The following is a 19,499-nucleotide window of genomic DNA, read 5'->3' as shown; positions in this document are numbered from 1 at the left end:
ATTGAGCAATACATTTTTGAAAATGAGAAACTCTATTGTAAATATATTTCCCTATTATATTTACTCTCTTATAATCATTATGTCATATTAGTGTTAAAACTTAATTGTTGGTTATTACACCGTAAACACGTTTTAATATTTGTGTTAGTTATTTCAAATTCAGATAAGTTTTGATTTTTACAAAATGTACAAGTAACATTATCGATAGGTTTAATTTCATATAAAATGGGTATACTGTATTCCATAATTTTAACCTTATTATTTCTCCAGCAATATCTAAAAACTCATTTATAATAGATACTTTCTTTTTAAAGATTGGATTGTGTATACATCGGTGATAATGGTTTAGATAAAATTGATTTATATTCATGTATCAATAATCCTGTCCTTACAATGTAGAACATTTTATCCTGATTAATATTCTGTAATGTTTGTTCAATGTTTGCAATATTTGTTTTAATATCAACTGACGTTTCATTATGTTACAATTAAATATTTTATCCTATTTAATTTTCCATGAAGTAGGCCTACATCAAATTCCATGTTAAATTTATTAATTATTACATTATCAATGTTAATAATATCTATTTTTTCAGTTAAGTTATTCATTTGTATTTATAATTCTCATCCCATTAAATAAAAAATTCAATAGTTTTATTCTTATAATTATTTTTGTGAAAATCGGAAATTTTGGGAAATTTTAGAAAATTCGAGAAAATCGTGAAATCTGAAATTTTAATAATTAATTGGTCACTTCCGGTTTGTGGTGAGTCACTTCCTGTTTTTGAGTTGAGCTAGTTTCGGTTTGGGGGTAAGGGGGATGTGGGGAATGTGATGAGGGTGGGGAGGGGTGGTCTGGCCTAGAACCTACCGTATACATCTACTATGGTGAACACGATCAGAGTGTAATTTCTCTGGGAGTAATTTCTCTGCGTCATCAATGGGTGGGGGTTTGTGCCCAAGAGACTGTTTAGGCCCAGTCAAACTATCATCCTTCCAACAACAACAACAACATGCATTTTAAAGGCCATTTTCCCTGCTAGAGCGGGGGTTAGCCTTGCGGTCCCCATGACAATCTTCTCCATTTTGCCCTATTTTCTGCATCTCTCCTTGTTAACCCCCTTGCCCGCATTTCTTCTTCCACCATCTTTAGCCAAGTCTTTCTCGGTCTTCCCCGTCTTCTACTTCCTTCTACATTCATTTCCATCACTCTTCTCAACCAGTCACTTTCATCCTTCCTCAACACATGACCAAACCATCTCAACCTGTTCCTCTTCACAGCATCAATCACAGGCTCTATTCCCATCATCTTTCGCAATTCATCATTTGTCTTCCTCTCTCTCAACGATACTCCGCACATCCGTCGAACCATTCGCATTTCCACCCTTTCCAACCTTCGTTGCTGCTCTACGTTCATTACCCATGTCTCGCTCCCATAAATCATAACACTTCTCACACATGCAGCATACACCTTTCCCTTCAGCTTCAACGACACTCCCCTCATCATCAGCACGCCATTCAATTCCTGAAACTTCTTCCATGCACATCTCACTCGAGCAACCGTTGCCGAGTCTGATCCACCTTCTCCATTCAGCATGTCTCTGAGGTAGCAAAATGTTTTCACACCTTCCAGCTTCACGCCGTCTCCAAGATCCAACTCAACATTTCCTCCATCTGCAGCTCCCTCTGTGCACACCTTACATTTGAATGTAGCTGCCACACTGGTTAATGACCCTCTCAGACCACTACATTTCTGATGAACCCACTCAGCGCACATTGTACACTGAATGGAGTTCACTCCGACACCCTTCCTACACACAGCACAGGGCCACTTCCCAGTTCTTTCCACCTCACCACATGCTTTACCACTTGCCATCACCTTCGTCTTTCCGATATTCAGCTTCAGACCTTTTGTCTCCATACATTCCTTCCACGTGTTCATCTTTTCCTTCAGTCCATCCATACTTTCCGCAATCAACACCAGATCATCTGCATACAACAACTCCCACGGTAAACCCTCCTTTACGTTCTGAGCCAGCACCTCCATCACAGCTACAAATAGTAGTGGACTTAGTACCGACCCCTGATGCACTCCCACCTTCACCTCAAACTCACCACTGTTCCCGTCCTTCGTCCTTACAGCTGTGCGCGCTCTTTTGTACATTGCCATCACTACTCTGATCAACCATTCCTCCACTCCTAACTTCCTCAATGCCCATGTCAATACTTTGCGTGGAACCCGATCGAATGCTTTCTCCAGATCAACAAACCCAAGAAACAACTTCTTCCTCTTCTCCATGTACTTCTCCTGCAACTGCCTCACAATGAAAAGCGCATCTGTCGTTCCTCTTCCTGGCATAAATCCAAACTGCATTTCGTCGGTATCATCCTTCTGAGGTCAGCAAATTGAGTACCAGCTTCCTGGGATGAACGTGCCAGTGTGTGCCCCGGTTTAGAATAGGTACACCGTATCCCTGCGTCTGTAGTGTATCCCTGCGTCTGTGTCGTGTAAGAGGCCACAAAAGGGTTGGCGTCAGGAAGGGCGTCCGGCCATAAAAACATTGCCTCAACTAGAACGAGAACAGCACTCAGTAGAGAACATACCTCCGCCTGGTTGGCCATATCACTCAATGGCGAAGAATCAAAATTTCATCAAAAATTAAATAATTCCCATATCGGAATCCATATTCACATCTTCACCAAAATCGAATCAATTCTTCCTTGTCACACACAAACTGTCGAACAAGTTTCGTCCAAATCCATCCATGACTTTTTGAGATCTCCCACGATGTATAGTTTTTGGCCCTATCTCCGAATGATGAAGAATCACTTAAGAAATTAAATAAGTCTCATATCCAAATCCACATTCAGATCTTCACCAAAATCTAATCTATTTGTCGTTGTCAGGCACCCAACCGTTCCACCAAGTTTCATCCTAATCCGTCCACAACTTTATGAGATATCCTGCTGTGTATAATTTTTGGCCCCATCTCCCAATGGCGAAGAACCATTTAATAAATTCTAGTAGCCGGATCCGAATCCGAATGTTCACCAAAATCGAATCATTTCATCCTTGTCACATACGCTACATCTCTGCCAAATTTCGTCCGAATCCGTTCACAACGTTTTGAGATATTTTGTTCACAAACAAACAAACAGGCAGGGGTGAAAACATAACCTCCATCCACCTTTGGTGGTGGAGGTAACAATGCGACTGTCGCCAATATGCCTCCGCATAGTCCCACAACGGGTAGATGCCATCACTCTGCATATGTATGGGTAGGGGATCACGTTTGTGAAGTTTCGTGTTGATCGGATAAGGTTCGTTTTTTCTATCGAAGATGGCTACCAAACCATGTGACCTATGACATCATCATTTTCAAACTATATGCAACAGTGCTGTTAGATGATATTTGTGAAATTTCTCATCGATCGGGTGAGCGAGTTCAGAGATATAATTATTTAACACTTTCCTTCAATCCAACATGGCTGCCAAACCATGTGACCTATGTCATAAATTTAATATTTCAATACAAACGGGTCATAGATCATGTGCACGCAATTTCAGATTCTGAGGATAAGGAAGTCGATTAAAACATTTTTGGCTGGTATACCACATGACATCACCTATGATGTAATCATTATCATGCTTTTGTTCCCCATTGTGAGTACTTGACAATGTGCCATGTTTCAATTTTTTCCATTCAGCGGTTTCCATAAATATTTTTTTAATTATATGCCTTTAATCCAAGATAGCTGCCATGCCATGTGACCTATGACGTCACAATTATCAAAAAAAAACATTCTGTATGGGTGTCACTCCCACACTGAAAGTTTCGTCTCAATCGGACATATGGTTGCTGAGAAAAAAAAGAGGTTTAGCCCGTACTGACGTACGGCCGGACAACCCGAAAACAATGTCTCCACCGACAAAGTCGCCGGAGGCATAAACACTAAACAGGGAACCACAATTATCGTCATGGGGCCCACAAGGCTAACCCCCACTCGAGCAAGGAAAATGACCTTAAAAAGGGAATTTTTTAATACTGTTTAGGCCCAGGTTGTTTAATGCATTTATGGTGATGTGGGTGTGGATGTTGTTTTTTTTGTAGTTTCTGTTGTTTGGTGGGGGATGTTACGAAGGATGTCACTGTAGTGTATTTGTGGTGTAGTTTTAATTTGTGGTGTAGGAGTGACAGTTAATATTTAGGGGGCTACTTTTAATCTATTGATGGTGAGCCAGGTTTGTAGGGTGCTGAGGAAGCATTGAAGTTGTGTTGTGAAGGTGTTGATGTTGCTTTGAGTAGAGGTGATACTTATATAGTCCGCATATGAAGCTATTTTTTATTTTGATTTCTGGTGAGTAGTTGGGGTTGTATTTCTTTATATTGCCCTATGGAATGTATTTGGTAGGTGCGGTTGTGATCAAATTGAACTGTTTGATGTGTACGTCAATGCAAGTGATGTTGTTATTGTTGAGTTGTTGGAATTTTTGTTGGTTATTGGGAGTTTACCGTTGTGGTGTTTTGAAGACTCGGTATCCGAACGTCTCTACGACACCAAACATCCACCACATTGTAACCGAAATAACGTAATCTCCATTCGGAGTACTTCATGATGCAGCACCCCCTGCTGGCATCGAACCAGCACATCCGGGAATTCGCCGATTTTAATCAGATCTGAAATCACCGCGAATGAAACCAAGGAGGCTTTGAGACGAGCACGACATCGCCAAGTACAACCATTACCTGAATATCTGCAGCTCGTCCACCATCCGACTCGCTTTCTCCAGCATCTCGATCGCCTTTTTTGTCCGCTCTTCGTCGCTGTAATCGCTTTCGTCCAGATCGCGTTGCATCCTCCATCCGAGATTGAAAAGCTCTGAAAGGCTTTGGCTTTCAACATCTTCCGTTTCTTTGCTATCTACTTCTTTTCCAGCACCAACGTCTTGTATTAATTCTGCCATGGATGTGTCCAACCGCTTTCCTTTCCTGCGCTTACGACAACCACATGGAATACGCTACTTTTTTTTTCTTTTGAAATCGTTGTCCCTTATTTATATACACAATGCCTTTTATTTTTTTTCTGTATATTATTTTCTATTTCCCCCTTTTAAAGATGAGGCGGAAAAAGTAGCGCCCGAGCTAACCAATGTAAACAGAAAAAACACCGAAAGGCACCGGAAGACACCCAATCAGACAAAACAACTGTCCAAGTCCAATACTTAGCACTTTCATGAACATATTATTCAAAATATTAACGATTAACATACCTTTTGTTGCTCAGAAATTCGAAAAGTTATAAATAGAAAAAAAAAATAAGCAATTCGCACACTGGACAACAACACTTCCCTCTACAGATTACGATGCTACTTGTACGGCTCACTCCGTCAGGGATTACAACTCAGATTAAAATTTGTATACATTATATATATATATATATATACATATATATATATATATATATATATATATATATATATATATATATATATATAAAACTGTGTGTGTGTGTGTGTGTGTGTGTGTGTGTGTGTGTGTGTGTGTGTGTGTGTGTGTGTGTGTGTGTGTGTGTGTGTGTGTGTGTAATGTTACCGATAGACTCCTAAACGGAGAGGCTTACGTGCTTGATATTTGACATAGACATGGCCATTGAGCGTGGGACGAACATGGCCGAACTCAAAATATTTGACGATCCATATTTTTTATTCATATTTACCTCAGCGCATTTCAGCGCACGGAATCAACGGAATCAGCTCAGGTGGGCGCTGATTCGCTCAGAGCGATCACGTGATGACGCTATGACGCTATGAACGATATGACGCTATGAACGATATGACGCTATGACGCTATGAAAAAAAAAATCGCTATGACGCTATGAAACGCTATGACGCTATGAACGCTATGACGCTATAACCGCTATGACGCTATGACGCTATGACAAAAAAAATCGCTATGACGCTATGAAACGCTATGACGCTCTGAACGATATGACGCTATGACGCTATGAAAAAAAAATCGCTATGACGCTATGAAACGCTATGACGCTATGAACGCTATGACGCAATGACGCTATGACACTATGAAAACAAAAATCGCTCGCTTTGCTAATGGGCTCGCTCCCCCCCCCGTTCCCCTCCCCTCCCCCTCCCCTCCCCCGCCCGGCAATGCCGGGTACTTCTGCTAGTATATATATATATATATATATATATATATATATATATATATATATATATATATATATATATATATATATATATATATATATATATATATATATATATATATACATATAAAGCGCGGCGTTACGCGCGCTGCTTGTGAGCAAGGAGGAAGCGGACAAGCGGTAACATATAAACGTCTTTATTGTAAGAGCACACTGTAACACTGAACTGCTCCGGGCTGGTCTGGTCGCCCGGTGTATATCATGAGGCCACGCCTACCCCTCGGGCGTGGCCACCGCCCACTTGGTGTGTGGAATGATGTCACCACGCCAGTGGGCTTTTGTGTCCGCCACACGCGCCCCCCCAGAATTCCCGCGCACCTGGAAGGCCAGTTTGCGGGGCAGACGAATGACCCGGCCGAAGCGCCCCCTGGCGATCGGCGGCGTCCGGGGTGCAGGGATGCCAGGTGGGATGCCCCTGGCTGCCCCTGGGATGGGTGCAGGACCGGGGGGCGGCGTGGCGGCGGGACTGGGCGGTGCCGGGGGTCCGCCCGCAGGAGGGCGGCCCCGACGTGGGGGTCGGGCCACTGGCGGTGGATGGTCCACATCGACGTGGGCCGGCTTGAGGCGGTCTACCGAAACGCGGTCAGGAGTACCGCCGATGTCCAGGGTGAAGTGCTTCGCCCCGGTCTCCAGCACGCGGAAAGGCCCGTCGTACGGGGGCCGCAGTGGTGTCCGATGGGCATCGTGGCGGACGAAGACGTACTCCGCCGTGCGAAGCTCCGGGGCGACGTGCGTCGGTGGGTGCCCGTGGCATGCCGTTGGCACCGGGGCGAACCTCTGGGCGGTCTCTTGCAGAGCGGAGCGCTGCTGTGCCGCGGACCATGGTGCCGTGGAGTCGGGGAGGAACTCGCCCGGCACCCGCAGCAGTTGCCCGAAGACCAACTCCGCCGCGGATGCGCGCAGGTCCTCCTTGGGCGCCGTCCGGAGGCCCAGCAGGACCCAGGGGAGCCTGTCGACCCAGCCGCCGTCGCGGAGGGTGGCCCGGAGCGCGGCCTTCAATGAGCGGTGAAATCGCTCACACAGGCCGTTAGCCTGGGGGTGGTAGACCGTGGTTCGGTGCAGCCGGACCCTGAGCCCCTGCGCAACCGCCCCCCAGAGCTCCGAGGTGAACTGGGGGCCGCGGTCGGATGAGATGTCTGAGGGGGCGCCGAACCGGGCGACCCAGGTGGCGATGAAAGCCTGCGCGACATCGGCCGCCGTTGTTGACGCCAAGGGCACGGCCTCCGGCCACCGGGTGGTGCGGTCCACCATGGTGAGGACGTAGGTGAAACCCCGCGAGGGGGGCAGAGGTCCCACCAGGTCCACGTGGACGTGGTCAAACCGGCGTTCCGGCACCGTGGATGGGGCCAACGGGGCCTGGGTGTGCCGGTGCACCTTGGCGCGCTGGCACGCGAGGCACGTCCTGGCCCAGCCGCGGACGGCCTTCCGGAGGCCATGCCAGACGAACTTGTCGGCGATCAGCCTTTGGGAGGCCCTCGCGCCCGGGTGGGACAGGCCGTGGATGGCGTCAAACACCTGGCGCTGCCAGCCGGCGGGCACGATGGGGCGAGGACGCCCGAGGGAGACGTCGCACAAGAGGGCCGCGCCCGCGCCGTTGAACGGCACCTCGGTGACGCGGAGGCCCGTGACGGCGGTCCGCAAGGCCTGGACGTCGGGGTCAGCGGCCTGGTCCGCTGCCATCCGGGCATAGTCGATGCCGAGGTGGACTGCGTGGGCGACGGCCCGGGAAAGGCAATCCGCCACCGGGTTGTCCTTCCCCGCGACGTGCTGGATGTCCGTCGTGTACTCGGACACGGCCGAGAGGTGACGCTGCTGCCGGGCCGACCACGGCTCGGTGACCTTGCCCATCGCGAAGATCAGCGGCTTGTGGTCGATGAAGGCAGTGAACGCCCGGCCCTCGAGCAGATGGCGGAAGTGCCTGACCGCCAAGTGAAGTCCGAGCAACTCGCGGTCGAAGGTACTGTAACGGCGTTCGGGCGGGCGAAGCTGCCGGCTAAAGAACGCCTGCGGTTGCCAAGCTCCACGCACCCATTGCTCATGCACCGCGCCCACCGCGTAGTCCGAGGCATCGGTGGTGAGGGCGATCGGTGCATCGGGCGCCGGGTGCGCGAGCATGGTGGCGTTAGCCAAGGCGAGCTTCGCGCCCGTGAACGCCGTGTCCATCTGCCCGGTCCAGGTAACGTCGCCTTTGCCCGGCTTACCTCGGAGAGCTTCGTGCAGGGGGCGCAGGAGCTGGGCGATACGGGGCAGGAACCGCTGGTAAAAGTTCACCATGCCCAGGAACTCCTGCAGCCCTCTGATCGTGCGGGGGCGCGGAAACCCCTTCACCGCCTCCACCTTGGCCGGCAGGGGGACGGCTCCGTGCCTGGTGACACGGTGCCCCAGAAAATCGATTGTGGCGGCGCCGAACCGGCACTTTGCGGGGTTCACAATCAGGCCATGCTGGCCCAGGCGTACGAAGAGCGTGCGGAGGTGGCGTAGGTGCTCTTCGCGGGACGCGCTGGCGACGAGGATATCGTCCAGGTAGACATAGACAAAATCCAAGTCGCGCAGGACGCTGTCCATCAGTCGCTGGAACGCCTGAGCCGCATTCTTCAGACCGAAGGGCATGCGCAGGAACTTGAAGAGTCCGAATGGCGTGATGACCGCCGTCTTCGGGACGTCCTCCGGCCTGACGGGGACCTGATGGTAGCCGCGTATGAGGTCCACCTTCGAGAAGAAGGACCTGCCCGCCAAACGGGCGGAAAAGTCCTGAATGTGGGGGACGGGGTAGCGGTCGGGAGTCGTGGCGTCATTGAGACGGCGATAGTCCCCGCACGGTCGCCATCCCCCGCCGGGCTTCGGCACGATGTGCAGCGGCGACGCCCAAGCGCTCTCTGAGCGCCGAACGATGCCGAGTCGCTCCAGGGTAGCGAACGCCGCTTTTGCCACCGCCAGCTTCGTCGGCTCGAGGCGGCGTGCCCGGGCGTAGACTGGTGGCCCGATGGTGGGGATGTGATGGGCCACCCCGTGCTTGACGGCCCCCGCCGAGAAGGTGGGCCGCGTGAGGGCCGGGAAGCCGGCGAGGAGGCGGGTGAATGCGTCCGCTGCCGGAAGCGTACAGACCAACGTGGCCGGAACCGAATCGTTCGGCAAGCCGCTTGGCAAGCCGCTCGTTGAGCTGGGCAACGCACAAGCGAGCGAGCTGAACGTCTCGGCCTGGACAAGCCGTCTGCTTGTCCGGACAACTTGACGTCGACCAGGAGCCCATTAGCGCACAGGAAGTCCGCGCCAAGCAGTGCCATGGGCACGTCGGCGGTGACGAACGTCCATCGGAAAACCTGCCCTCCAAACCGCAGAGAGAGGCAGCGTTTTCCGTACGTACGGATGGGCGTCCCGTTCGCGGCAAGCAGCGCGGGGCCCCCACCCGCGGCGTGCTTGTCTGACGTGCCGGCGGGAATGACACTCACCTGCGCTCCCGTGTCGCACAGGTAACGGCGCCCGGAGAAGGTGTCCGTTATGAACAGCAGGCTGCTCGAACGGCCGGCGCTCATCGCCACTATTGAGCGCCGGCCCGGGCGTTTCCCGACCCGTTGAAGGAGCATGGCGGATGACACCGCCGAGCTTCGTGGCCGAACTTGGCGTGGAACCAGCACCAGGTGGTGGAGCTGGAGGAGCGCGGCTGGCTCCGCCAGGCCGGTGGAGTTGGCGGGTTTCCCCGCGGTGGCGGTTTTCGCCGCGGCGGTGGGCGGGGCGTGGCGGCGCTCACGAGGTGCGTATCAGCATGCTGCTGAACATCAGCGTGCTGTAGAAGCTGATGCTGTGGAACATGCTGCTGAACATCAGCGCCGAGGGCCGTGACGGCCACGCCGACGCTCGCCCGCGTGTCCGAAGCGGCGAAGTACCTGTCCGCCTCGGCTGCCAATGCTCGGGGTTCCGTTCGCTCGGTCCCGGCCAACGCGAGGCGAACCTGCGCTGGAAGTTGGCGCCGGAAAAGCGCCCGGAATAGCGAACCGGGGGCTTCGTCGCCCAACAGTGACAGCATATGGTCCATTCGGACCGACGGGCGCGTCTCACCGAGCTCGGGGAGATCCAGGAGGCGGTCGGCCCGTGCGTCGTCCGTGAGGCCGAACGTGGCTAGGAGTAGCCGCTTGAGTGCCTCGTACTTGTGGCCGTCCGGTGGGTGGCGAATGACGGACACAACTCGAGCGGCCGTGCCGGGCCCGAGGGAGGCGACGACATGGCAGTAGCGCAGGTCGTCGTTGGTGAGGCGCCGAAGCTGAAATTGGGCTTCGGCTTGAACGAACCAGACTTCGGCCTGGGCCTCCCAAAATTCGGGAAGTTTAATCGCCATTGCCTTGTCGTTGGCCATTGCAATGGCGTCGTGTTCGGAAGGATCGCTACGGCAGATCCAACGTCGAGGGTCACCAGTAAAGCGCGGCGTTACGCGCGCTGCTTGTGAGCAAGGAGGAAGCGGACAAGCGGTAACATATAAACGTCTTTATTGTAAGAGCACACTGTAACACTGAACTGCTCCGAGCTGGTCGCCCGGTGTATATCATGAGGCCACGCCTACCCCTCGGGCGTGGCCACCGCCCACTTGGTGCGTGGAATGATGTCACCACGCCAGTGGGCTTTTGTGTCCGCCACACACATATATATATATATATATATATATATATATATATATTAATATATATCTATATATATATATCTGTGCAGCGTCTGTCTTGTCTTGTCTTGTCACTGAACTACTTTCTCAAACTTTTGTGAAATCGTACCAAACTTCTGGTATGCACATATCTCTCCCGTCGGTATATCCTAAGGGTATTTTTATTGAAAGATTTTCGATTTTTTTTTTTTGGGGGGGGAATTTTTTTTTTTTCAACCTAAATCTTCAACCTAAATGCCTATAAAAATGTAATATCACAAACACAACAAATACATTTGTGCAAAGTAATTGTTTGAATTATGATTGGTGTAAATCATGACAACACAGCAACTCAGGTACAGTCATTATCCTCAGCTAAAATAAGCCTGTTCCTCAGTAACGACGCTTGGTGAGGCGAGCGCAGCGAGCCTCACCAAGCGAGTATATATATTGTTGCGGATCTCAAACGTCGGCCTTCCCCTTACCCAAGGGGGGATTAATCCCCTTGTCTTTTTACTAGCCGACGCGATCCGGGGCTATCACGTTCCTTCCGGTCAGCGCTGAATAGGGTGGTAGGTCGAATTAGTCCTATTACCTAATTACCAGCGCCTCCCGGGAGGCAAGGAAATAACCCCACCCGAACCACGGTTTTAGTGGACACGCCGAGCGATAGCGAGCCGCGATTCGGGCCATTAACAGGAACTAACCCGATTGGAGCGGTTGTGATCGTGCCATGCTTACCCAATGGAGAAATCACTAAGACGGTCGAATTAAGAGGAAACAGGAAGAACAAGTAATTTATTACACACTTTGTACAATGAAGAAGAAGAAGAAGAAGAAGCAATGTACAGTGAAGAAGAAGAAGCAGATACACAGGGCAGCCTTATAACAGTCTTAACTTATCCCTGGACACGGGCCCATTCGCACTCAGACTCAGACTCACATGGGGGTTGTAGATGGTCGGGGTTGAAGGTCCACAGATGGCGTCCACAGCTCGCTCCGGTCCCCAACTCGTACGGCGGTGAAGATGGTAGACGGCAGGCAAGATCTCCGCGTGTAGTTGACGTGGATCGGACAATTATATGGGGGGGGGAATCGGTAAGCTGGGCGATTACACTGGCGTGGCCGCATACGTAGTAGATATACCGGCGCTTTATACGCGTTCCCAGTATGGTTCAATACAATGCGCCACTTTCCCAAGTCCTCTGCAATGCGCCGCTCCAGCAATGCATTCACAACGACAAGTCCTTATCACGCGAGTCCTCCAGTAATGTGTGCCGCTGCGTCAGTCCTCCAGAGGGCTTTGCGCGCGTGATTATATAGCGCCGCCCAGCGAACCCTCTGGAACCTCTAGCCACACCCTGTCAGGTGATGTCGCCTCAGCCCTGATTGGCTGGTGGCCCTTACCGTCCCCTGCCGATCCCGATCTCAGCCTCGCTGCCGCTCCACCCCATTTTTGGGCCCACCTCGTGTCACTGGGCTAGTTCCAGCAAACCAGCAAACCAAGAGCAGCAAACGCTGCTGGTAGCCAAAGCGTAACAAACTGCGAGCATCCCAAGTGTAACAAACTGCGAGTTGTCAAATGGGGCGTGGGATGGACTCTGCCCAACGAGATGGAATTTGGAGGGTGGAGGCACAATGGAAGGAGCCTATTCTTATTTGTTTTACACAATGCAGATGAAAACTATTGGAAATGGCCTTATCTCACATATACGAAGAAATAACTGTATGGTTGGTGCCATATGGCGGCAAGGGCGATCGGCCGGGTTCAAGGGGAGGTGTGGATTATCAGAGCCATGCACCTTATTGGGTGAGGTGCTTGGATGCTGGCCGGTTGGGTCACCGTGCTTGGGACCACGAGGCCCCGCGCAGGGATGGAGCCCGGCACCTGGGCCCATCAATCTCTTCCCCCTTGGATCGAAAATGCCGGATGGACACCCCATACAGGCGACCAACCACCCGCATGGATTGCTCGGCCCTTCGAGGCCGACTATGGGGGGAAAACGTTCTAAGGTGACCTACGTGTTGCATGTGGACTAACTATGGGGGCAAAACCTTTAACCTTTATTAATCAAATATGTACACTTTCTCAGAACCGCAACAATATTGTAACGAATTTGGAAAGTGTAAAGAATGTGAGAACTGGTTTGCTGTGTTTTAACTGGCCCTCGTAGAGTAAATAAGATCGAAAGACGTCCCCCTAGTTAATTCCATGAACCTACAGACAGGCCACAATATATCTTTTTAAATAGCTTATTTCCTTATTCTATGTAGGCTAAATATGTGTTTCCCACTAGATTGACTCTGCATTGCATCAAACGAAATAAGCGTAGGCCCCTCCGATGATCCATGGCAGCTCAAGTGCCAGGGATTCCCCCACTTGAGCTTTGACAGCAACCGTTTATTGCAGTACTGAACTGCTGTGCAACGTGACGGCGCATTACCTGCAGCTGCTGACCGGTTTTCGACATTTGCGGCCATTACGAACAAGGGGAGTGGCTAGAGAAGACGGGTCGCCCCCCTCGTCATAGGGGGGAGGAGTAAGTCGGCCCCGCTCATCCAACCCAGAACAAGGCATTTGGCTAAGAGAGGGCGGAGCGGGAACCCCCGAGAAAGTGCGCGAAGGTTCGGTGAGAAACCAATATAAACCGCCGCGGGACGCACTCCATCCTCTTGCTCTGACGTCCTCCAGCTCTTACCCCGTCCTCTTGCTTGCTGTCGCTCGTTGTTGCTGGGGAGAAGGAAGACGCCTGAACGAGCAGGTGTGACCGAGCCTGCGAGCCATCGTGCGACCAGCTGCGCTGCAGCTAAGGGGACGCAGGCCACGAAAAGGGCGCGCCAGGCAGCAATACACGTGGAAGCTGAACCTCCCTTGCCTCTCAATAGCCATCCATCCTCAAGCCATACCTGCCTGCAATTTTCCCCGTGTAAGTGTGAACGTCGTCTGTCTTGAATGTTGTCCTGGGGTTTATAAGTAAACTGCATAGATAAGCTAACGATTCACTGTGTGACTGCTCCTTCCATCCATTGCTTGTAAATAACTTGATCGCTCTTTCTTTTTGCTTGTGTGTATAATAAATCCTGTTATTCCTCCGTACTCTGTCTTCTTCTCTCTTCCTTCTCTTTCGGTCGCTTTAGAAGTTTCCAAATTGAATACCTGTGGCGCGATTTGGTCAACGTTGGGGGAGTCGGGCTAATCGGGGATCCTGTAACGGTCGCGGTTGACCATCCGCTCGGCCCAAAGTAACATCTTGTCCGCGACCCGTAACAATTGGTGTCTAGGAGTGGGATACGAGGCCCGAACCAAATTTTTTAAAACGTCTAGAAAAAATTTGGTCAAAATTACGAGCTGCCGAAATTTTGTTGTTTTATAAAACCCGAATTTTGAGATCGCGCCATGGACAATCAAGGCGATCGGATGTCGGTGGGGGAGATAGACGGGTTAGGGGTAACCCAGGACTTCGGGGAAGAAAGGGAAGAGGAGAGCAATGAGGTGGTTGAGGGTGTATCAGGTGCACAAAATGGCGGCCTCGCGCACATGGTTATTGTGGCGCCAAATTTAGCCACGCCCGTGACCGTAGTAGCGCCGCCGATGGATTGGGCCCTTTTTATGATCCAAATGAAGGCCCTTATGGATGCTCAGAGTGAGCAAATAAGGGCTCAGAGTGAGCAATTGGGGGCAAAATGGGGGAAATGGGGGGCGAAATGGGGGGCAAAATGGGAGAAATGGGGGAATGGCTAGAAGCTAAATTTGAGGGGTTAGACAATGGGATAAAAGGGGTGAAACATGGGTTAACGGGGGTGGAAAATAGAATGGCTGCCCAGGAGAATCAGTTAGAGGGGGTGAAAAATGGGTTAATGGGGTTAGAAAATAGGATGGAAGACAAATTGCGGGAAATAGGGGAGCAATCCGCCCGGGAAATCGAACAGATGGGGAACCAGATAGAGGAGGTGAAAATCGGGTTAGAAAGTAAACTGGATGCTCAGAGGGATGAATTGGGACAGATGAGGGTGGCATCTACAAAAGAGATGGAGGAGATGAAAGAGGGGATACGACGAGGTGTAAGTGAGGAGGTTTCGGGGCTACGCGAGGAGGTAAAGCGAGGTGAGAAGCGTATGGAGAAAGAGGTGAGGAATAATACGGCTAGGTTACAGGGGGGCATAGAGGGTCTGACGAAGGGAGTAGAGCAGCTGACAGTAGGACAAAGGGAACTAGCGGACCAAGTGGAAAAGAACACTGCAATCATAGGGGGTTTAAAAGCGACACAAAAGGACATTAAAAATGAATTAATAGCGACACAGAAGGAATGTCAAATGGTACATGAGGGATTGACGAAGAGGTTGGAAGAGGTGACAGAAGTAATGGAGACGAAGGACCGGGAGGTAAGGACGCACATAGAAACGGTTAAAGTAGCGATGGAGGAAGAAATAGAGGGGGCGCACCGGGAGCTGAAGGAGGTAAAGGAAAAATTAGAGGAGGTGGAAGAGGGGGTGAGTGAAATTAAGAAGAGACGGAGGGAAACTAAGAGGGAGATAAAGGAGGAAGTAATGGAATATGTACAAGGTCGGTGCTCAACTCATGATGTGCTGCTCACTAACCAAATAAAGAGTTTGCAGGTGGCGAAGGAGGTGAGGAGACGAGGTGCCAAGGTGAGTGGCGATATACGTGAAAATGCATATGATGTGAGGGGAGCTTCAGTCGGCTTGGGGGTTGTTGTGGACCCGGGTGTTCGTGAGAGGCCGTTGGTGAAGTGTGCGACAGGTCTGGTGTGCGAAAAAAGAGGTGTGCGAGAATGTCCGACCATGGGGTGTGTGAGGAAAAAGTGCGCGCTGAGGAATGAGTGTGCTGTCGAGAGTGAGTCGGTCGTAGCGCGTGTGCGAGGGAGCACATGGAAGCGCGGTGTGGTGAGTGTTACGGAGGAAGTAACGAAAGAGTGTGTGCAAGAGGATGCGCGAGAAAGGTGTGTAACGGACAGGTGCATGAGGAAAGAGTGCGCTGTCGAGAGTAAGGGTGAGTGCGCTGTCAAGAGTGGTGGTGAAAGTAGTGAGAGTGACACGGAGCGTGAGTTGGTTGTGACAGGTGAGCGAGGATGTACACCTGGAATGGAAGGATGCACACCTGGAATGGTAGAGCGTGTGTGGGCATGCACCCTTGAGTTGGTCGTGAGGCACGTGGTTGGGTGTGCGAGTGAGAGCACACCTGTGATTGTCACAGAGGAGGTGACCGAGGAAGGGGCGCGAAGAGGTGTGTTGGTGAGGTGTGCGAGCGACGAATGTGTGCCAAGGTGTTCGGTGGTCAGGTGTGTGACCACATCTGTGAGCGAAATGAGTGTACCTGGGTGTGTTGGAGAAGGTGCAATGACTAGGAGCATGGGAACAGCTGGGTGTATGAGCAAGGAAGGGGTAGCGTATGCGTGCGAGCATGCAGGTGAGGCATCGACGGTAACCGGGTTAGCGGTTAGAGCGACTTATAGCCGAATCGGGCCCTCGGTGCGTGCCGGGCTTCTCGTGCCGCGAGAACCAGCGGGGATCCGAGCCACGGCGGGTTCGAAAGGACCGCCGTACGCGATCCACGCTGGGCCTCGCTTGGAACGGCCGCGTCCGTGCTCCACTAGGCAGAGCGGGCAGCCCGATAGGAAGGGTCGTCATGGCGACCACTTTTTATTGAGACGTTCCGGCAGGTCGAGATCGGGCAATTGGATGGCTTGGTGCCGAGATGGTGCGTGGGATCTCGGCCCGGGTAAGCCTCCTTCCCTGCACCGAATGTCGGATGCATCCAACCGCCGGCACCAAACAACCCGCATTCATTGCGCGGCTTTACGAAGCCGGGCTTTGGACAGGAATTGGCGCACCGAGAGGATCTAATAAGTAGACGGGTGATGAGGTTAGTGTTTTGGACCCAAAATTAGAAAAGGGCAAAATTTGATGATTGGAATAGGATTGACAGATGATTGGCAAATTTTTGATTTGTTGGATTTGGTGTGCAAAATTGATAGTAAGAGATGCCCCATGTGATGGGATGGCTAACCCACCATCCCTCACAAGGGGGGCAAAGGAGCACTAGAGTTATGGGGTTTATGGCAGTGAAAACTAGCCCGGGTGGGTTAGGATATTGTGTGTAGGGCCCTAGAAGATGACATTAGGCAACGTTAAGATTAGTTAGTGACAAGGATACCTGTAGTGGGGACGCAGGTAGATTAGTGTGGATTATAATGACGAGGGAGCGCAATAGTTTAAAGGGGCGACTGGGAAGCGCAAGTTTCAGAGGGGAGTAGTTAGATGAGATGATGCCGTGTGAGTGTTGGAGGTGTATAGAAGTGTATTGTGAACAGGTGTGATTGACCAGGTGTGATTGCACAGGTGTGCAACTGGACAGGTGTGTGGAGCAGTGTTTGAGTGATGGTGATGGTGATGTGTGTTGTGTTGACCAAATGGTCCAGGGAGAAGGAGGGTGCAGGTGGCACCAGGTGTGAGTGCACAGGTGTGCAACAACAGGTGTATGTGGTTGTGTGGAATAAATGGTATGGGATATATGGAGTATTGGAATGGATGGTCATGGAGTGAGTATGGTGGAAATTGTGGAGTGGAGTGGATGGTGCGAAGGTGTGAATGGGGGAAGAGTGGACCCCCATCACGAATACCCAGGGCGGGTAGTGTAAGTGTTAGGTAGAGGGTATAGGTAAATTGTGGTTGGATATTGGCATCTGTGGTGCGGGTGAGAGAATGGTATTTGGATGGGTGCATTAGTGTTGTGGAAATGGCTGGGCGTGTAGCCTGTTAGTGTGTGTAGTTGGTTTGGGCACTCCACCACTGTGAGGATGTCGGCCAGGTGAGGCCGCAGGTGGGCTCTGGGAGCCGGTAGAGTTGTGTGGATGGGGCCCGAGGATCCGGAGGACGGACCCGGGTAGCCCAGTGCCAGAGGGCACCAAGGGGTGACAGAGCCAGGAGGGGCCTTCCCCAGTTAGTTAGGTTAGGGTGAGGAGCTAGGTAAGCTCGGGTGGCAACTGCAGTGGTGGAGGTGTGCAGGTGGGTAGACCTGCTGGGAGAGCTACACGTCACAGCCCAGAAATTGTGCAAGGGCACCGGGAGATGAATCGGGGGAGTGAGACCCCAAATTGAGCAGCACCACAGTTTGGTCAATGGGAATTGGTTTTTAGAACCCATAGTGTAAGTTGGCCAATGGATTGGCAGGGAAAGACCCCGGGTAGTGTAAAGTGTGTTAAAGTCATTTAGAGGATAGATAGGATGAAGGATCTCCTCGCACCATCTGCATCCACTCACCTGAGATGAGGTAACTCCACACCATGCCATGTTTTATTATTTTTCATTAATGCAAATGTTTTGGATTGTGAGACGCATCATGCCGTGGGTGTGACATTGTGCGTAATTCCATCTCTCCCTCCTTATGAGGATTGATGATGAATTGGTGATGGCAAATTTTGGATAGGGGGATTGGAGACGAATTTGGTGTAGAAGGGAAAGATGGGGAAGACAAGACGTAGTGACGAATTTGTAAAGGTGTAAATTAAATTGTTGTAAATATGGGCTAAGGGCAAGGGTAGTGTAGGTGACAGGGGGGGTGACGTCCGGTAGGGACGAGTTTTTCTCACTTCGCTCTCCGTACGCACTTCACCCTGCATTGCCTTTATTGACGTGTACCCTTGTGACCTTACCCCTCGCTCATTTGTCTTCCCCCCTTTTGTCTCCCACTTGAGGACCTGTGCGCCATTGGGCGCCGAGGGGAGCGTGCGTGAGGTGGCCATTGTGCGCACGAGATTCTCAGAACCAGCATGCATTGCGTTGATGTACCACTTTATGGACCGCTGTTCTGCGGCCAAGTACCACTTGATGGACCCCAGGTTCTGGGGCAGGGCACCTCTGTTGGAGACCGGCCATAGTGGCCAGGGAATCTTGCTTGCGGACCTCGGTAAGGTGGCACCTATGCCAAACAGGTGGACCACCCTTAGTTGGCCCCTGAGGCCCTAAATAAAAATGAACACAAGTTGTGCTTTTTATTATTTCCAAGTAGGCCGCATGAAGCCAGAAGATGTCGGGAAGAACATCGGCCCAGCAGAAAAAGAGAAGACCACCACCAGTTGTTTTGTTGTGTTTATTATTAACAGTGGTGACTGTGCACCGAGTGGTGCTTTTGGTGCTTAGTGGTGCTTTTGGTGCTTTTGGGTGCTTTGGTGGTATTGGTACTGGTGCATCGATGCAATGCGTGCTGTCTCCTCCCTCCCAACAGGAATTTCTTTTTCTTGTTCCCTAAAAAGAAAAAAAAACACAGGTCCTGGGTTGCGTTGTAAATAACAAATAACGTCACTGTAAATAATGCTCCCCACCGTAAATGTATAGTTTGAGAACAATTCCATAATTCGGTTAGCTGTGGGCTTGAGTCTGTTAGACAGGGTGCAATGCAATAGGGGGACATACTTATTTGTGTTTTAAAATCGTCACACTCAGGGTCAGGTTAAAAGTAGAGGGAACTACACCTACGTGTCACACTAAATTAAAGTTGTAGGCCCGGGAACGGACCTGAAGAAAGGAGGGTGCAGTGTAACGAATTTGGAAAGTGTAAAGAATGTGAGAACTGGTTTGCTGTGTTTTAACTGGCCCTCGTAGAGTAAATATGATCGAAAGACGT

General features: G+C 51.0%; 2 protein-coding genes across 4 annotated transcripts in view; one reads left to right on the top strand and one right to left on the bottom strand.

Moving 5' to 3' along the window:
- The window catches only part of LOC144891821 (immunoglobulin-binding protein 1-like), a 59,973-nt gene extending 54,785 nt beyond the window's left edge, over nucleotides 1–5,188 (bottom strand). Inside the window, exon 1 of the mRNA XM_078776553.1 lies at nucleotides 4,749–5,188. Within this exon, the coding sequence (XP_078632679.1) occupies nucleotides 4,749–4,966 (218 nt within the window). The 5' untranslated portion in view covers nucleotides 4,967–5,188. The remainder of the gene's footprint in view (nucleotides 1–4,748) is intronic.
- Nucleotides 1–19,499, top strand: part of NFKB1 (nuclear factor kappa B subunit 1) — a 475,515-nt gene that overhangs the window by 174,034 nt on the left and 281,982 nt on the right. The window lies entirely within an intron of this gene.

This window comes from Myxine glutinosa, chromosome 4 (genome assembly GCF_964187855.1).
Source record: "Myxine glutinosa chromosome 4, kmMyxGlut1.1, whole genome shotgun sequence".
NCBI classification, from domain to species: domain Eukaryota; kingdom Metazoa; phylum Chordata; class Myxini; order Myxiniformes; family Myxinidae; genus Myxine; species Myxine glutinosa.
The sequence above is the reverse complement of the archived record's forward strand: the minus strand, read 5'-3'. Positions and strand labels throughout refer to the sequence as shown.